The sequence below is a fragment of the Canis aureus genome, chromosome 5 (assembly GCF_053574225.1).
Source record: "Canis aureus isolate CA01 chromosome 5, VMU_Caureus_v.1.0, whole genome shotgun sequence".
Lineage (NCBI taxonomy): Eukaryota > Metazoa > Chordata > Mammalia > Carnivora > Canidae > Canis > Canis aureus.
The window spans coordinates 19,819,894-19,838,083 of record NC_135615.1 but is presented as its reverse complement, the minus strand read 5'-3'; the positions used below and the strand labels follow the sequence as shown (position 1 = coordinate 19,838,083).

Genomic DNA, 18,190 nt, shown 5'->3' with positions numbered 1-18,190 from the left:
ACCTCAGATACTTGTTTGAATCTTATCCAAGCCTCCGGAATTTTAGTCAGCAAATTTTAACTGAAATCTGGATGAGAATGATTTCACTAGTGAGATTTGTAGCATTTCCTGCTTTTCTTTAAGTCAGAAATATCACAGATGGGGGGGAAGGTCTAAAGGGGAATTCATAAAGTAAAACAGAACTTTGTTTTTTGAAGGGAAGATAGTCATGGCATTCAGGACTCATTGGGAGGTAGTAGGAAAGAATCTGGAAAATAATGGTGTGAGTGAAGAATTGTAGATCTACTCCATTTGAGGTAATATGCCACTAAAAGGAAAAAAATGTATACCCATAAATAGTTATACTTTCAAAATAAGATTTATTCCATGTGAGGACTGTAAGCAGTGTAAATAACATTTTTTTTAAAAGGTGTAAACCGTTTTTATGACTCAGATCCATTGAGCTGTCATGTATTGATCAGCTGCTGTGTGCCAGACACTGGGCTTTATTTCTAAAGCTCATACCAAACTTTTAAATGTCTCCATATTATAGATGAAATAAAAGGAAGAAGCTAGAAATTTGCCTAATACCTCCTGTTAAGAAAACAGTTGGATTGGAGCTGCCCACTATCTTTCCATTTGCTCTGTCCCGGTCCTACTCATGAAATGAGCCAGGATCTGGTGATTTCCAAATCACTAAAGAGAATCCTTAATTTAAGTATCAACAAATCATTCTGGTGAATTTAGTTTAAAATGGTGATCTGATTTCCCCTTGTGTGCAGGGCTTATTGCGTCTGCCCACCGGCAACTTCTTATATCATTTATGATCATTGCATCATCCTCAACTTCTGCTGGAAAGCTATTTATCCTTCAATTTCTGAATCAGAGTTATAACAGCATATGTGCCAGGTTAGGGTTTACAGAACTGAAATAAGCTGTAGGAAGTGAAAGTTGGCTTGTTTCCCTGATTGTTCTTGGTGCTGGTTGGAAAGTGAATTGGACCACAGTACAGGAAAGATGAAAGGGAAGGATAACATTGGACGTGAATGCATCTTCTGTTATAACTAGGTTCAAAAATAGGTGCATAACCATTTCAGACAATGCACATGCAGAAAAATAAAGCATTAAAAAGTTCAGTGTGTGGAATCGATACTTTGTATAGTAATGCTAAAAACAACAACAACAACAAAAAACAACCCTAGGTCTCTCTATGATATTACAAAAGCACATTAGAGAAAGAAATTTGTAGACAATGCTCATCTGCTTTAAGTGGTGATGATATATTTAACACAAAATTTGAATTTTGTTTCTAATCACAGGTTTTGCCAACCCTGATTCTAGATAGAGTACTAATACTGATAACAATAGCAGCTTACATTTATTGGGTACATATTATGTGTTAGGCCCTGATTTAAGAAGTATTTACTAATTTAATACTTTAAAACAAGCCTAGAAGTACACAGAGCAGACTCAGGCTATCAGAGGATAGATAATTCCTATAAGAAGCTATCTTCTTTTCTCATTTTGCCAAACACAGTAATTTAAGCCATCTCAGACAAAATCTACTTTAATTCTTCCTATGGTCCATGAATTACTTATAGTTTTAAAAGCTTAGAAATGCTTATTTTCTTAATAACAATTAAAAAAATACCAGAGTATTTGATTTGAGGGAATAAATAGCTATATTTAACATTTGTGAAATGCTACTTTCAGCATCATTTTCTGTAGTATACCCCTCTGTAAGTATAGAGATAATTATTTTCCAGGTTACTACAACTTTAAATAATTTATGGAAAAAAATCATTCAGTGCCCAATAGTATTTAACAAAGTAATTACTAACATAAAGTGTAGTGTCGGTATGACGTTGATCCCAGAATAACATTTCTAATGCACAGACCAGTAAGCAAGTATTTCCTCTTGACACAAATTACCTATTACATAAATGAGGGAGGACAGAACTTTTAAGTTGATTTCTTTCATTTATCCAAAAGTGACCTAAGTAATAAAATAGTACTCAAAATAGTTTAAATAACTACATGTAAAAAATAATTAACAAACTAAAAAGAAACCATTGATAAGATGAATAATTATGAAATTGATTTAATATGAATGAATTTTTATCACATTATTATTTTTTCAGATGATTGCAATCATACTTGATGATGCTCATCCCAGAGATTTAAGGCTAAAGAAATTTCAAGACTTGTCCTTTTGATAATCTCATCTCCTTGGTAGTTTACAATAAACATTTCTATTTTTTGGTAAAATTCCAACTTTGGAGAACCAAAAGCTGCATCTTTGCAGGTGATAGGAATGAGTTCTGGCATGTGCTATTGTTTGGAGAGGAAGGGCATGTATTGGAAATATCTGTCTAGTTCACTGTTGTTTATTTAAGGTGCTCTAATGTTTAAAGTTATCTAGAAAAGGTATTAGTAGTAACTCACAGGCAAGATTAATTTAAGCAGGAATTGAAGCCACTGGAGAAACCACATTGAACCCTGGGTTCCAATCCTGATCTGCTAATCTCCTTCACTTTAAAAGTTCCTTAATCTCTCTGTCTTTGGTTTCTTTTTCTGTAAAATGAAGAGATTGAACTAGATGCCTCCCAAGGTACTTAAAGTACCTGCCTGTAAGAGCTGTGCTAACTCAAACATTTTTTCTTGAACATTTGATAAAAATGAGTGAGTCTGAATTCATTTTCACCCATTTTTACATTCCAGTATTTTATTTCATCCCATTGTTATTTTATCACTTTATTTAAAAAAATCACACAGTAGAGTTTATTTTACTTCCTGAAAAGTAAAGTCAAGTTTACTTTTCAGTAAGTAATTCCTGCATTGAATTCAGTTCAGTTTATTAAGCAATCAGCCTACCTAATCAATATCAACCTAATCATATCTTCAAGTGGATATTTGGACTGCCCTTTGCTAGTGCCTCTCTGCCAGATGCTGAATAATCTGAGTGCAACATGAGGTCACATTATCTCTAAAACCATTGTCTTCACTTTTATGGAAGTGGATGCAATAAATGTGAGATCTGATTATTTGGCACTGAGTCACTTTGACCCCTATTCACTTGAATTGGTGACTTGAATGTGTGCATGCATACATGATTTGATGAAAAATTGGGGAAAATGTTAATGACTTTGAGGTAGCTCAGTTGGAGAACTGGAGTGTCTGCACTTTGGTGTCACGAGACACCTAGCATAGCTAGTGAGGATTAAATGAACACAGGCAGTGCTCTGAATAGAATAAGTGCTAATTCTTGCCATTGACAAGAATACCAACTTAAGTTTAGTACTTTATTAAAGACAGAGGATAGTTTTATTTTTTATGAACTCTTTGTAATCAACTAAAAAGAATGTGAAGAGAACAGAGAATCTGTGTGGTTTTTAGAAAGTATAAATAGTAACAAATGAGAGTGTTTAACACCAGAGGGCTGAGCTGCCTGTGGCTTGTTTTTTAAGTCTACATCAGCACCCGCCAACCTCACACAGTTTGGAACATTGTAATTACAATTTATGAAGTGCCTAAACAAAATGTTGTTCATGTTAGCCAAAGATTTTTGCTTAGACTTTAAGCAAAATATTAATGAGAGAAAAATGGATCTTAAAAGATGCCATAAAATAAATTTTTTTTTTTTTATAAAATAAAATTCTTAGAATAAGTTCTAGAATGTAAGGTTAGGTAATAATTTGTGGGCATGATAGATCAAAATGTTTAGTAAACATTTTTATGATAGAATATTTTGAATTTTATTCATAATAAATGTTATTTGTACACTTGGGGCACCTGGATGGCTCAGTCAGTTAAGCATCTGACTCTTGATTTTGGCTCAGGTCATTATCTCAGGGTCGTGAGATCCAGCCCCACATTCGTATTCTGGCTCTGCGCTTGGCATGGAGTCTCCTCATCCTTCTCTGCTCCTCCCCCTGCTCTCTCTCTCTATCTCTCTCTCTCAAATAAATAAGTAAAATCTTTAAAAAAAAAACTTATTTGTACTCAAAAGTGAAGTAAGAATGTTATTATTTGATGATAGAGTGTTATCCAAATTAAAAAAGCACACTCATACCATTCTATAGGAGTATTCAAGACAATAGAGTAAAGCCTGGTCAGATCTGGGTTAGAAGCTTACCAAGAATCTTACTAAGAATCTTACTTAGGCTCTCACCTCTGTTTATCAGCCAGTGGAGGTAGTAGTTGTACTTACCTCAAGAGAATGCAAGGAGAAATGTTGGGCATGGTGTTTTAATCATTTCTCTCAAATACATTTTGATTCAAGCACTTAATTCTAAATGCGATTCCATTGTCTTTTCCAAATGTCAGTTTTGTTTTTGCTTTTCTTGTATAGGATTAACTACTTCCTTGACCTCAGGACTCTGGATTGGACTTAACAGCCTGAGTTTCAACAGTGGGTGGCAGTGGAGTGGTGGCAGTCCATTCCGATATTTGAACTGGCTACCAGGTAGGGTTCAGCTTGCCTGGGAATAAATTCATCTAAATTTAATTTATCTGGATACCATGGGGATCTTCATCATCTCACATGTAGAGCTCAAAGAAAAGAATTGGGAAACTTTACCGAATATAGTCCATTTCTCATGTTGCTTTGAAATCTGCCAACTAGATTTGTGTATACTAAAACCATAAAGTTTTTATGGCTCCTGGGATATGGATTTGTCTGGAAGGATTGTGACACCAATCAATACAGGACACTGTTAAAGTGTATATATATTCTCTGAGTATTCTTCATTGGCTAGGTATTATATTCAAAATCAAATTTTCTAATTTTACAATGTTCCAGTTGAAAATGCTTATATATAAAATGTATATTTATGAGATATATACTATATAATGCTATATTATATATTCAAAGACTTTATATGTATTTATTTATATTTACACACACATATTTAAGTGAGTGTGGATTATTTGGGGCTGGAAAATTTCTCATTATCTTGAGCCCTGAGATATTTGTGATATTTGCTCTGATTGTCATTGTTATAATGATCTTAACTTCATTGTTTCCTGTTGTTAATCTAATAGAGCTGCATTAAAATAATATTTCAGACAGATGATAATATTCCAAGGTAATATAATAATTCATTACCAGTTTCGTTGGCAATTTGTGGTTTAATTATAAAGAAATGCTATTGGGGGATGACCAAGACTTCAACAGCTGTCAAATTTTTTGGAGGACAGAAAATGCTGTGAACTAATTATGTCTACATTTTCATAACATACAGGTAACAGAACATAAAGGAGGCTAAATAATAAATGTGTTTTACATACATGGCAATCATTCAGAGAAAATAAAAAAGGACCAATGATGACAAAAAAAACTTTTATCTTATTCACAAATGCCAACCATTAGTAGCTGCTTGAGGTGCTCTATCAAGTGTGATTCAGAACTCTCCACCCATACCCCTGTACTAATTAATGTTGGTTTATTAGCAAAAAGTACAATAATTAATGATTACTGAATGCCATGGATGTGGGAAAGGATGAGTCACATTTTCATTTACTAGTTCTGCTATGAGAAAGTAATGATACAGTGTTCCTTCATATGGTCAGACTGCTTTCTTAAAAGCCACTGAATGGTTTTTGCATTTGGCTTAGGAAATTAAACTCTTCTGTATTACTGATTTATGGTATTTAGAGAAAATGAAAACTTGAAAGAAAGAAAGAAAAGAAGGAAGGAAGGATATTCAGAATAGATGCTAAAACACAAGAGGGAAATTTTAGAGGATACATTTTGGTTTAAATTGACTGGCTTTTACTATGAAATTCCACTTCCAGTGCATTCCTTCAGTGCATATTTACAGGGCTGTCCTAGAATTGGCTTTATTTTCCTTTACAATGTGGGAACTAAACATTACTGCAAGGGAATATAAAATGTCCTTTTTGTGGATGAGGATTTGATTTGCCTGCCTACTCAGATTAAATTGGAGAATGCCAATTAGGCTCAATCAGATCTTTAGATAATAATGATTTTTTTTAAATAAAGATTTTGTTTATTCATGAGAGATACACAGAGAGAAGCAGAGACATAGGCAGGGGGAGAAGCAGTCTCCTGGCTTTGTGCGGGACTGGATCCCAGGACCCTGGGATCACTACCTGAGCCAAAGGCAGACACTCAACCACTGAGCCACCCAGGTGCCCCAATCTTTTTTTCTTTTTTTAAGGAACTAGAGTATATTCTTTGCTGCTTATTATTGCATCTTAGGCAAGTCACTTTATTGTGCAATTTTGGAATAATTATTGTAATATTTAACCACTTGCATTCCAAGAGTTCAGTAAGAAAATTGAGAGGTTAACTTCAGTGAAAGTAAGGAATGAAATTGGAATATGGTTGAGAAAGGAAAAGAAAAATTCTCTCTTTGTTAAACCAAATTCCTGAGAAGTAGTAGCTGCAAGGTTAAATCCCTTCTGAAATAATGAGAGTTTCTTCAAACTAAAACCAGAAATCTTTTGGAATAGTAGAAGCTGTCATTGCATGAATTATTTGATCAAGCATTCAATTGAGTACTTACCAAGTAATAATGTGTCTATTGAAATACATTCACAGTTTAAGTGAGGATATTTTACACAAATGATGTAGAAGTGTGAATTCAAATATAGAACTGTGGTAGCCATTGAAAGACAACTGATTGATATGTTAAAGTCCTCATCACTACTGATTGATATGTTAAAGTCCTCATCACTAACAATGTCTTTCTTTGTGTGCTCTTCCACAACTTTCAAAAAATTTTGACAAAAGCTTTATGGAGCAGGTGATATGATTCCCATCTAGAAAGAAGGCAAAGTGAGGTCCAGGTCCAGGTTATACACATGTCAGAGGTCACAAAACAGAGCCATTAACACAATGTGGCTCATCACCCTGTCTTCAGGTGAGAGATGGAGTGCTAGTTTGCAGAATATTAACTAGTGAAAAAGCATGAGAAATATGGGCATCAATGCATGTATCCATTGCATCCCTGAAGTTGACTTTATCTGGTTCTTTTATCACTTTTCTGTAAGATATGGGATGAAGGGTTAGTCGTTAAAAATCTTCAGTAGGCTGGGTAGAAAATCTTGAGGAAGAGTCTTAGTTTGGGGGTGTATCTTATCAGCATTTCCCATGTCATGTTGCACCTCAAGCTCCCTTTCCCCTTGTCTTTCTCCTCATTGCTGTCTTTCTCTCTCTTGTTGGAGAAAGATTCCCACTTTCAGAAATTCTCTAGTTTGCTCCTCACAGTTAGCATTACTTAGATTTTTGGTAGGTATTGACAGTGTTCAATATGACTGGTTTGGAACATCATGTGTTTTGCATTTTGTTAGATATCTCTTGGTTATACATCACGAAACCCAACATGAAGATTGTTCAAGATTATATGGTCTAGCTTTATTGTTGATATTGTGAAAAAAGTTGTTTCAAAGAAGTAAATTTGTATAATCAACATTTTAAACATTGGAATGATCCAATGACAAGAAAAGAAATAGACACCCAACATGTCTTTTCTCTGCAGTCAGTAAAGATTTCTTGGTGAATGTGAAGCCAGTGACAGAATGGGATCCATTAAATACCAAGGATGAAGCCGTGCCATTGTGGGGGCTATCTGCTTGTAAAACCTATGATAATCCACTTTGATTTTTCCTTTTCCCCAAAGGAAGTCCATCAGCAGAACCTGGAAAAAGCTGTGTGTCCCTAAATCCTGGGAAAAATGCTAAATGGGAAAATCTGGAATGTGTTCAGAGACTAGGCTATATTTGTAAAAAGGGCAACACAACTTTGAATTCTTTTGTGATTCCCTCAGGTAAGTGATCTATTTGATCTGAAGTGTATAAAATATTGTATTTTAAAGAAGAAAACTTATAGTCTAGCCATAACTGTGTGAAATGACAGGTTTTGTTGATAATTTATGGAGTAAACGTAATGATATCCCTATGGAATTTCTTTTTGTTGGTTACTAGTAACCAACTAGTGTGCTATGGTGCTCAGGCATGTACAAAGCCTTTGAAAGAACATAAATAAGAATTTATCCTCATAGGAGCTCTGTGAGCTAGGCATTATTATTCACACATTCTAGACGAGGAAGAGGATATTCGGAGGATCTATAAAACTTGCACATGTGACAAAACTGGAATCCAAGCTAGGAAATAGATTTCTGCAAGGGACTTTTTTTTATTATATTCTTGCTATTTAAGGATCCATCTGGCTCTAGTGCTGTAAGTTTAGTATCTTCAATGGCAGTCTACACAGAAATGAGATAAAACATCCAAAAAGTACTCAATGAATTTTATATATAGGCTAGACTCTGGGGAAAGAATTCAATTATGCTCCCTCTTATAATTTTGAGAAGAATTAAGTTACACAAGAATGCACCTTTTTTTCTTCAAACTGGCAAAAAGCAAGCAACCTACACTTTTTTCACTATCGGCTGTTTTTGCAGAAATTCTCTAGTTGTATGTATGTATGTATTCTGCTTGAGAAATCTGACACTGTGGCATTCTTGGCTTTTCTCTTTGACTTTTTCCATGCCTGGGAAGTCAAAAGGTATAAAAATGATAGGAAGCAATAGTATTTTCCTTCCACCTCTTAACCTCTAACATCCAGTTCTCCTCCTGGGTAAACTGTTTCTGGATATTTATCCTTATGTAGTTATTGTATAAATATATAAACAAATATGTCTATAATCATTTTTGTCTGTTTTAGTATGCAAATGGAAGCATACTCTATGTATATTCTTCACTTTTTTCAGATAAAAATTTTGGACATCTTTCCATACAGTACACAAATAGCCTCTTGGTTTACTTTTATGGCTGCATGATAGCCATTACAGAGAGAGACCATGTATACTTTTTGACCAGTCACCATATGACCTTCAGTTTACTTCCAATTTTTTTTATTATCAGAAACATTCCTATCATGAATAACTTTATACACGTGTCATTTCATGCGAGTGATCATTCCTAGAAGTGGAGTTGCCAGACCAAAGAGTAGGTACCTTTGCAAATTTAATAGATACAGATATGGTCAAGATGTCCAGTGGGTACAGATGAGGGTCCTGGTTCTTGGGTTCAGTGATATTTCCAGAGACACCATGATGATTATAAGCACATGTGCAGGAGGCCTCAGTACTTCATCTCCTCTATTCCTCCCATAGGAGAAATAGTATCATTCTTTCTCCTTGGAAAAGCTCATACAATTCTCCTTTGGAAGATTTGGAATTGCCACTTAGGGGAAGAGAAAAATGGTTGTTTTACAGCTTCCCTGGTATGGGAAGTAGAATTCTAGAACTTGGCCTTGATACTTAACCCCCAGTTTTGTGTTCCTCATCCGTAAAGGGAAATATTAATACCTGTTTTTCCCCCTCTGAGAATTTATCATAGCTGCTAGCAAATTTAAAACTATGTATGGAACTCTTGTTTGTGGCTTACATTGTATCTCTAATAGACAGTGTTGCTCTACAGGAACAAGTGATGTTTTGTGTCTGTCCCATGGAATGCCATTTCATTGATTGTTTTAAACATTTTTAAAGGTCATCTGCACATTTTGAAGTCCTCAGCATTTGCTGACATTATTTTTAGCTTCCTAGGTAGCAAAGTCAAAATATCCCACCAGAGGGCTCCAGAGCTATACTAACTTATTTATTTATTTATTTTGTAACGTGGCAATGTTGAACATCTAAATTGTATTGAGGGGCCAGAATTTTTAAGTATATGCATTTTTTCTATGACAATAACAGAGCATTTGGTCATCATGAGTGACTGTTTACTTATATGACTGTGTAAACACAATCCTGTAACTTGAAGATACGGCAAACAGTCCTGGTCTCTCGGGATAATGGCTGTACAGCATTCATTAAATGAATAGCAAACATTTACTATATTGAGCATTTACTAAGGCAGCACATTTGAGAACATTCACTACCAAACAAATGTATAAATTAACATTCATTTGGTAATATAGTCCCTTTTTAAGCAAGGTCTATTGCGAAATTGCAGTTTGAAATAGTATCTGTGAAGAGAACTGATGAGCTGCTATATATCAAATATATTTTCTCAACCGACATTCATTACACCTGCCATGTACCAGGCCCCATGCCAATTCTGGGACATACAAGGATGGATAACTTGAGTTTCTGTCTTCAAACATCCTTCCTTTCCATTTCCCCAGCTCTTTACGATTAGTTCATTTTGCAATGCGAAATCAAGATTTATGAAATTTGACCATAACTCTTAGTAGCAATAATTAGGATGTTGGCCACTGTTACTCTTGATTTAAATAATAATTGTATGATATTTGTCATCTATAGTGACATTATCCCAAGTGTTTTCTAGTTCAGAAGAACACAGTGAAGATGAATAGCTTCATATTAGTATTGTTATTGACATTATTGAAATATTTTTACATATATGGATGCTTTAGTTCATGTGCTATGACTTGCCCAAGATCACACAACTTGTGGCACATTCGGGTTTGGCCTGAAAGACTTCTGAATCTAAAGCTTTGTGGTCACTACAGTGTCATATGCCATCTCATTGAAACAAGCCAGAGCCAGTGGGTCAGTGTAGAGGCACCAGTGGCCGGCTTATGCTCTTGTGGTTTCTGTGGCTCATTGGTGGCGCTTCTGTCTCCACCTAGTTATCATTTGTGAGGATGTGTGCCAAAAAGGAAAAGTAAACATTACCTTTAAATGCTTAGAAAATTTTGTTATACTTTTAAAAACATCTTCCCTTTTAAATGTTTTCCAAACTCTTTTTTTTTTTCTCTAGAAAGTGATGTGCCTACTAACTGTCCAAGTCAGTGGTGGCCATATGCAGGTCACTGCTATAAGATTGATAGAAAAGAGAAGAAAATTCAAAGAGATGCCTTAACTGCATGTCGGAAGGAAGGTGGTGATCTAGCCAGTGTCCACAGCATCGAGGAATTTGACTTTATCATTTCCCAGCTCGGATATGGTGAGAAACCTTATAGCAGTAATATGCTTGGCTCTCCCCCACTCTCCACCCATCTCTTGGAAAATTTAATCATAAATGTTAAATTTAATTTAATAATTGAAGATTAATAGTGAGATTATTTGATAAATATAATAAATATGAATCATGCATAGTAGAAATTATTTAGAAATTTAAAGAATTTTTTTAAAAGATTTTATTTATTTGAGAGAGAGAGACAGAGAGAGAAAGAGAGTGCATGAGCAGAGGCAGGGGAAGAGGGAGAGAGAACCCCAAACAGCCTGCGTGCTGAACAGGGAGCCCAACTCGGGGTTTGATTCCAGGACCCAAGATCATGACCTGATCTCAAATCAAGAGTTGGACACCCAACTTACTGTGCCACTCAGGCACCCAAAATTTTAAAAACTTTTATCAAGAAGATAATTTGACTTATTTTTCTTTTAATACATAATCAACTGACATATAGTTTTTAAAATATTATTTTTTCTATATAATCTGCATGCAGAACAGTCTACCTTAAATTTGTCATTAATATTTCATTTATTGGAAGTACTGGTGTGTACGTATTTTCTTTTTTGACACCCATAGTTTCTCTCACCAGAAATATCTCTAAATGAGCCATAGTGTACTGTGGATTTTATTTTCTTTATTGACCTAGCTAGTACTGCTACAGTGTTGAGCAGTGAAAGAAACAGGATATTTTATTGGGGTGGTTAGGTGGTGGCCTAAACTTAAAGAAAGGTATGCCTCGATTTTAGGTATGTAATTTAAAGATTATACAGAGAATGTACTAAACAAAATACTGGAAGGTTTTCAAAAATTGATTCTATCAGAAAACAAAGAAAAATGAACTGGTAACACTTATCCCAAAGAGGAGGCAAGAGAGGAGGAACTGAATGCTAACTGACACTTGGGTACCTGCTGGTTCAGTGATGCTCATTTTGTGCTTCCCCCTCGAGCCTACTGACTAGCGACAGCTGTTCATTTCCAGCCAGCAAAACAAGAGGAAATGGATGGTGGCAATGGTGGGGGAGGCTTCCTGACACTTATTGCCTGAAAATTGATAGGAGTCAGGGGGAGTGAAGGAGGGCTTTTTCAGCAGTTGACAAAAGATGGGAATTAGCAGAGTAGTCACAGAGAACCTTTGCAAAGACCCCAAAACACCAGGGCTCCTAGCACCTGTGCCAAACGGAATTCTTTCCCCTCTGTCTACTTGACTCCATTTAATAGGCCCTGATAATAGCCTGCTGCAGCCTGTAAACAACTTCTTCATATTCTCTAATTACGCATTCTGGAGAATTCAGACTAGAAGATAATAATGTAATCAAGACTGATATGTCTGAATAATATCATAGTATCCAAGTCATCATACTTACAGCAGGTAATAAAGTTTGCAAATGAATCTGGAAAACAGATTAGTTAAGATACCACAGACCCAAAGTGCAAATCTTTCTCTACTTTATATAACATGATATAGTAAAAGAAGCAGCTTATGTTTATTACTGTAGTTATGTAGGGAAGTTGACTGACAAAGGTTGCTTTCATTTATTTTTTTATTGAAGTATAGCTGACATTTTATTAGTTTCAGATATCTAACATAATGATGCCACATTTGTATTCATTCCAAAGTGATCACCACAATAAACCTATTTACCAATTTTGACTGTGGTCACCATGCTGTGCATTACATCTCCATAACTTTTTAATTTTATAGTTGGAAGTTCATATTTTTTGTAAAAAAAAGATTTTATTTATTTATTTGAGAGAGGGAGAGAGTATGAGTGAGAGGAGGGGCAGAGGGACAAGCCGGCTCCTTGCTGAGTGGGGGAGCCTAACACAGGGCTCGATCCCTGGACCTAGAGCTCATGACCTGGTCCTTAACTGACTGAGCCACCCAGGTGCTCCTGAAATTTGTACTTCTAGACCCTCTCACCCATCTTCCCCCAACAACCGCCCACCATGATGTCTGGCCACCACAAATCCAGTCTCTGTATCTATGAGTTTTATTTTATTTATTCATTTGTTTTACTTTTTTAGATTTCACATATAAGTGATATTAAAGGGTATTTGTCTCTGATTTCATTTAGTATAATGCCTTCAAGCTCCATCCATCCATGTTGTTGTAAATGGAAAGATTTTAATCTTTTTTTATGGTTTTGTAGTATTCCAGTGTGTGTGTGTGTATACACAATGGAATATATATATATATATATTTTTTTTTTACAATGGAATATATATATGAAATGTATTCTTCATTTATTCATCCATTGACAGACACTTAGACTACTTCTATATCTTGGTTATTGTACATAATGCTGCAAGGAATATTGGAGGTGCATGTGTCTTTTTGAGTTAGTGTTTTCTTTGGGTAAATACCCAGAAGCGGAATCACTGTATCATATGGTAGACCTATTTTTAACTTGTTGAGGAACCTCAACATTGTTTTCTATAGTGGCTGCACCGATTTATACTCCGACCACAGCCCACAAAGTTTCCCTTTTCTCTCCATTATTGCCGACACTTGTTATTTCTTGTCCTTTTGATAATAGTCATCCTGACACACATTGGGTAATATCTCATTATGGTTTTAATTTGCACTTCCCTGATGGCTGGCGGTTTTGAGCATCTTTTCATGTATCTGTTTGCCATCTTTATGTACTGTTTGAAAAAATGTCAATTCACGTTATCTACCTATTTTTAAATCAGATTTTTTTTTGTTATTGAATTGTATGAATTCTTCATATAGTTTAGATATAAACCCTTAATGAACATTTGGTCTGCAAATATCTTCTTCCATTCAGTAGGTTGCCTTTTCATTTTGTTGATGCTTTCTTATGCTGAGCAGAAGCTTTTTGGTTTGATGTAGTCCCATTTGACTATTTTTACTTTTGTTGCCATTGCCTTTTGAGTCAGAGCTAAAAAATACTGCCAAAAACAATGTTAAGGAGCTTACTGCTTATGTTTTTTTTTTTCTAGGAGTTTTATGGTTTCTGGGCTTATTTTTAAGTCTTTATTTTAAATGAATTTGTGTTTATGGTGTAAGATAGTGGTCCTGTTTCATTCTTTTGTAAGTGGCTTCCAGTTTTCCTAACATAATTTACTGAAGAGACTGTCCTTTCCTCAAAGTATATTCTTACCATCTTTGTTGTAAATTAATTGACCATATATACATTGGTTTATTTCCAGGCTCATTATTCTGTTCCATTGATGTGTGTCTGCTTTTATGCTGAAACCATGCTGTTTTGATTACTTTGGCTTTGTAATATTGTTTGAAATCTAGGAGTGTGATACCTCTACATTTGTTCTTTCTCAAGATTGCTTTTGTTGTTTGGGATCTTTTGTGGTTCCATACAAATTTTAGGTTCATTATATTTCTGTGAAAAACGACATTGATATTTTGATAGGGATTGCATTGAATCTATATATTACTTTGGGTAATAGGGACATTTTTATAATATTAATTCTCCAATCCATGAACATGGACTATCTTTATATTTATTTGTTTCTTCCTCAATTTCATTCATCAAGTTTTATAATTTTCAGTGTACAAGGCTTTTACCTTTTTGGTTAAATTATTCCTAGGTATTTTATTCTTTTTGATGCAATTGAAAATGGAATTGTTTTCTTAATTTCTCTTTCTTATAGTTCATTGTTAGCATATAAAAAGGCAACAAAGTTTTATGTATTAATTTGTATCCTGCAATTTTATTGAATTTGTTTATTAATTTTAACAATTTTTTTGGTGGAGTCTTTAGAGTTGTCTATGAAATCATGTCAGCTGCAAATAGTGATAATTTTACTTCTTCCTTTCTAATTTAGATACCTTTTATTTCTTATTCCTGCCTAATTGCTCTGGCTAGACTTCTAATATAATGTTGAGTAAAACTGGGGAAAATGGGCAAGCATCCTTTTCTTTTTCTTTTTTTTTTTTTAAATAAAGATTTTATTTATTTATGAGAGACACAGAGAAAGAGACAGAGACATAGGCAGAGGGAGAAACTAAAAAGGCAACAAAAAGACCAATGAAACTAAGAATTAGTTTTTTGAAAAGATAAACAAAACTGACAAACCTTTAGTTAGATTCAATCAGATAAAAAGAAAGGTGCAAATAAATAAAAATAGAAATGAAAGAGGAAAAATTACAGGCTCCCATGGGGAGCCTGATTAAGGACTTGATCCTGGGACTCCAGGATCATGACCTGAGCCAAAGGCAGATGCTCAACCGCTGAGGCTCCCAGATGCCCCTCTTTTTCTTGTTTTAAGGGAAAAGCCTTCAGCTTTTTATTATTGAGTACCTTAGTTGTGGGCACACCATATATGGTGTTATTATGTTAAGGTACATTCTGTCTATTTCCAATTGATTGAGAGATTTTATCATAAATAAATATTGATTTTTCAGTTGCTTTTTCTGCCTCTATTGATATTATTTTTAAAATTAAATTAAAAATTCTTTTAGAGAGCAAGCATGAGTGGAGGGAGAGGCAGAAGGAAAGGGAGACAATCTTAGGCAGGTTCCACACCCAGCATGGAGCCCAATAGCTCAAAACACTGAGCCAAAGTCAATAGTTTAATGCTTAACTAATTGAGCCACCCAGATGCCTCAAGATGATAATACGATTTTCATTTTGTTAATGATGGTGTATTACATTGACTGACTTGCAGATACTGAACCATCCTCACATGCCTGAAATAAATCCCATTTGATCGTGGTATTTGATCCTTTTAAGGCATTGTTGATTTCTGTTTGCTAACATTTTGTTGAGGATTTTGCTTCTGTGTTCATCAGGGATTCTTTTTTTTTGTTTTTTGTGATGCCTTTGATTTTGGTATCAAGGTAATACAGGTCTCATAAAATAAGTTTGAGAGTTTTCTTTCCTATTCAATTTTTTGGAAGAGTTGAGAAAAATAAGTTTTAAGTCTTCTTTGAATGTTTGGTAGAATTCACTGGTGAAGCCATCTGATCTTGGACTTCAGTTTGCTGTTTTTTTTTTTTTTCTTTTGATTACTGATTCAGTCTTTTTACTAGTAATTGGTCTGTTCAGATTTTCTATTTTCTATTTCTTCATGTCCAGTCTTAGAAGATTGTATATATCTAGGAATTATCCACTTCTTCTGAGTTGTCTAATTTGTAGGAATATAATTACTCACAGTAGTCTCTTATGATACTTTGTATTTCTTTGGTATCAGTTGTAATTTTTCCTCTTTCATTTCTATTTTTATTTATTTGCACCTTTCTTTTTATCTGATTGAATCTAACTAAAAGTTTGTCATTTTTGTTTATCTTTTCAAAGAACTAACTCTTAGTTTCATTGGTCTTTTTGTTGCCTTTTTAGTTTCTCATTTATTTTTGTTCTGATCTTTATTATTTCCTTCCTTCTACTAAATTTGGACTTCATTTTTTTCTTCTTTTTCTAGTTCCTTTAGGTGTAGAGTTAGATCATTTATTTGAGATTTTTCTTTTTTCTTGAGGTAGAAACTTTGTATTGCTGTGAACTTCCTTCTTAGAATGTTTTTGCTGTATCCCATAGATTTTGGTATGTTTATTTACATTTCATTTGTCTGAGGGTATTTTTTTATATCTCCTTTGATCTTTTTACTACCTTATTGATTTTTCAGTAGCATTTTTTAAAATCTCAATTTATTCCTGATTTTTTCCTGTATCCTTTTTGTAGTTGATTTCTAGTTTTATACCATTGTGGTTGAAAAAATGCTTGATATGATTCAGTATTCTTAAATTTATTGAGACTTATTTTGTGGCCTCACATGTGACCTATCTTTGAGCAGATTCCTGTGTACTTGAGAAGACTATATATTCAGCTGTTTGGGAATGGAATGTTCTGTATATGTAAATTATTTATTTCTATTTCTTTAAGTTTTTTCTGGAGTTTCATTTAAAAAAAACTTGGAACATATTCCTCTGTTTCTACAATTTGTTTAACTCTCTGTTGGATTCTGTGTGTCAGGAATCAGCTACCTCTCTGTCTTAAAGTGGTGGCCCTGTGTTTACACAGGATGGTGATGATCCTTACCATCTAACTTTGCTTTAATCATTAGCTGTTTCTTGAATTGTCTCTCCAATGTTTCAGACTTACGGGGCCCAGAAACTGTCCCCCAACTCTGGCTACCAAAGCCCAGGACTCAAGGGGCATCCTTTGTGTGGGCTGTGCATTGAAGGGATGTAGGGAGGCAAAGTGCTGCTTGCTGTTTTTGGGAGGGGGCTGTAGTAGTGGAAGGAGGTGTGGGGCCCTCACCTACTGCCTCTGGCAGGGCTACAGCATCAGTGTGATGGAATGGCATTACCTGATTAGATTGATAGTACAAAAATAGCACCTATTAAGTCCCCACACTAGCAAAGTAGAGGAAGAATGTAAGAATGGTGCCTTTCTGCACTGTTTTCTCTGGAGAGATTTCCAACAGACTTTTGCCACCCCCCCCCCACCCCCAGCAATTTTTAAGATTAGCAAATGAATCTCTTTTGAACATGGTCTAGGATCTTTTCAAACTGCTGCTTTTGCCTTGGGCTTTGGGTTGAGTGCCACTGCATGTGAAACCTCTGTTCTGACAACCCTATGGTTCTCTTGGATTTGAGCCCCATTGGTTTTCAAAACCAGATGTTTTAGGGTCTCATTTCTAGTACACATCCTGAGAGTTGGGGTGCCTGATGTGAGACACAAATTCTTTGCTCTTTAGGAAGGAGTTCCATATTTGTGAGACCCCTCCTGATGGTGGGTCACTACACCCTTGTGGGTTTTTGGCAGGACTAAGTCTCTGCTTCTCCTAGCCATCTCAACATGGCCTTTTTATCTTTTGTTGTAGAATAGTGGTTCAGCTAGCTGTCAGGTTCCTTTCAGAGGAATTGTTCCATAGGTAGCTATAGATTTGTTGTACCCGTTGGAGGAGTTGAGTTCAGGATCTTCATATGCTGCTGCTGTTTGGAGCTGCCTCTGGCAAAGGTTGTTCTACAATTCAGATTAGGAATTAATACTTTTTCACTGGGAAATCTTCCCTTCTTTATTGTTGATAGGCTGATTTATTTAAAACAGTAACAATAATATAGATAAAAACAAATAAAAGTAAAGGTAAACAAAATTATTGTTTCTAAATCTAAAGCCTAGAAAACTCTTTAAGTAGTTGAGACAATATCTCTTTTTAAAAAATATTTTTATATTAATTGTGGAAACGCAATGGAGAAATTGACACTTGCCCACATGTTATGACTACATCAACTAAGACAGCTTCCCTAACTGATTCATAACAATTGGTCTAACAACTT

The 18,190-nt window shown here is 34.9% G+C and overlaps 1 protein-coding gene across 3 annotated transcripts in view; it reads left to right on the top strand.

Annotated features, from left to right (window-relative positions):
• MRC1 (mannose receptor C-type 1) overlaps positions 1–18,190 on the top strand; it is a 95,940-nt gene that overhangs the window by 25,298 nt on the left and 52,452 nt on the right. For all 3 annotated transcript variants that reach the window (XM_077897042.1, XM_077897043.1, XM_077897041.1), the window contains 3 exons: positions 4,331–4,444; positions 7,626–7,772; positions 10,735–10,920. In XM_077897042.1, the coding sequence (XP_077753168.1) occupies positions 4,331–4,444; positions 7,626–7,772; positions 10,735–10,920 (447 nt within the window). The remainder of the gene's footprint in view (positions 1–4,330; positions 4,445–7,625; positions 7,773–10,734; positions 10,921–18,190) is intronic.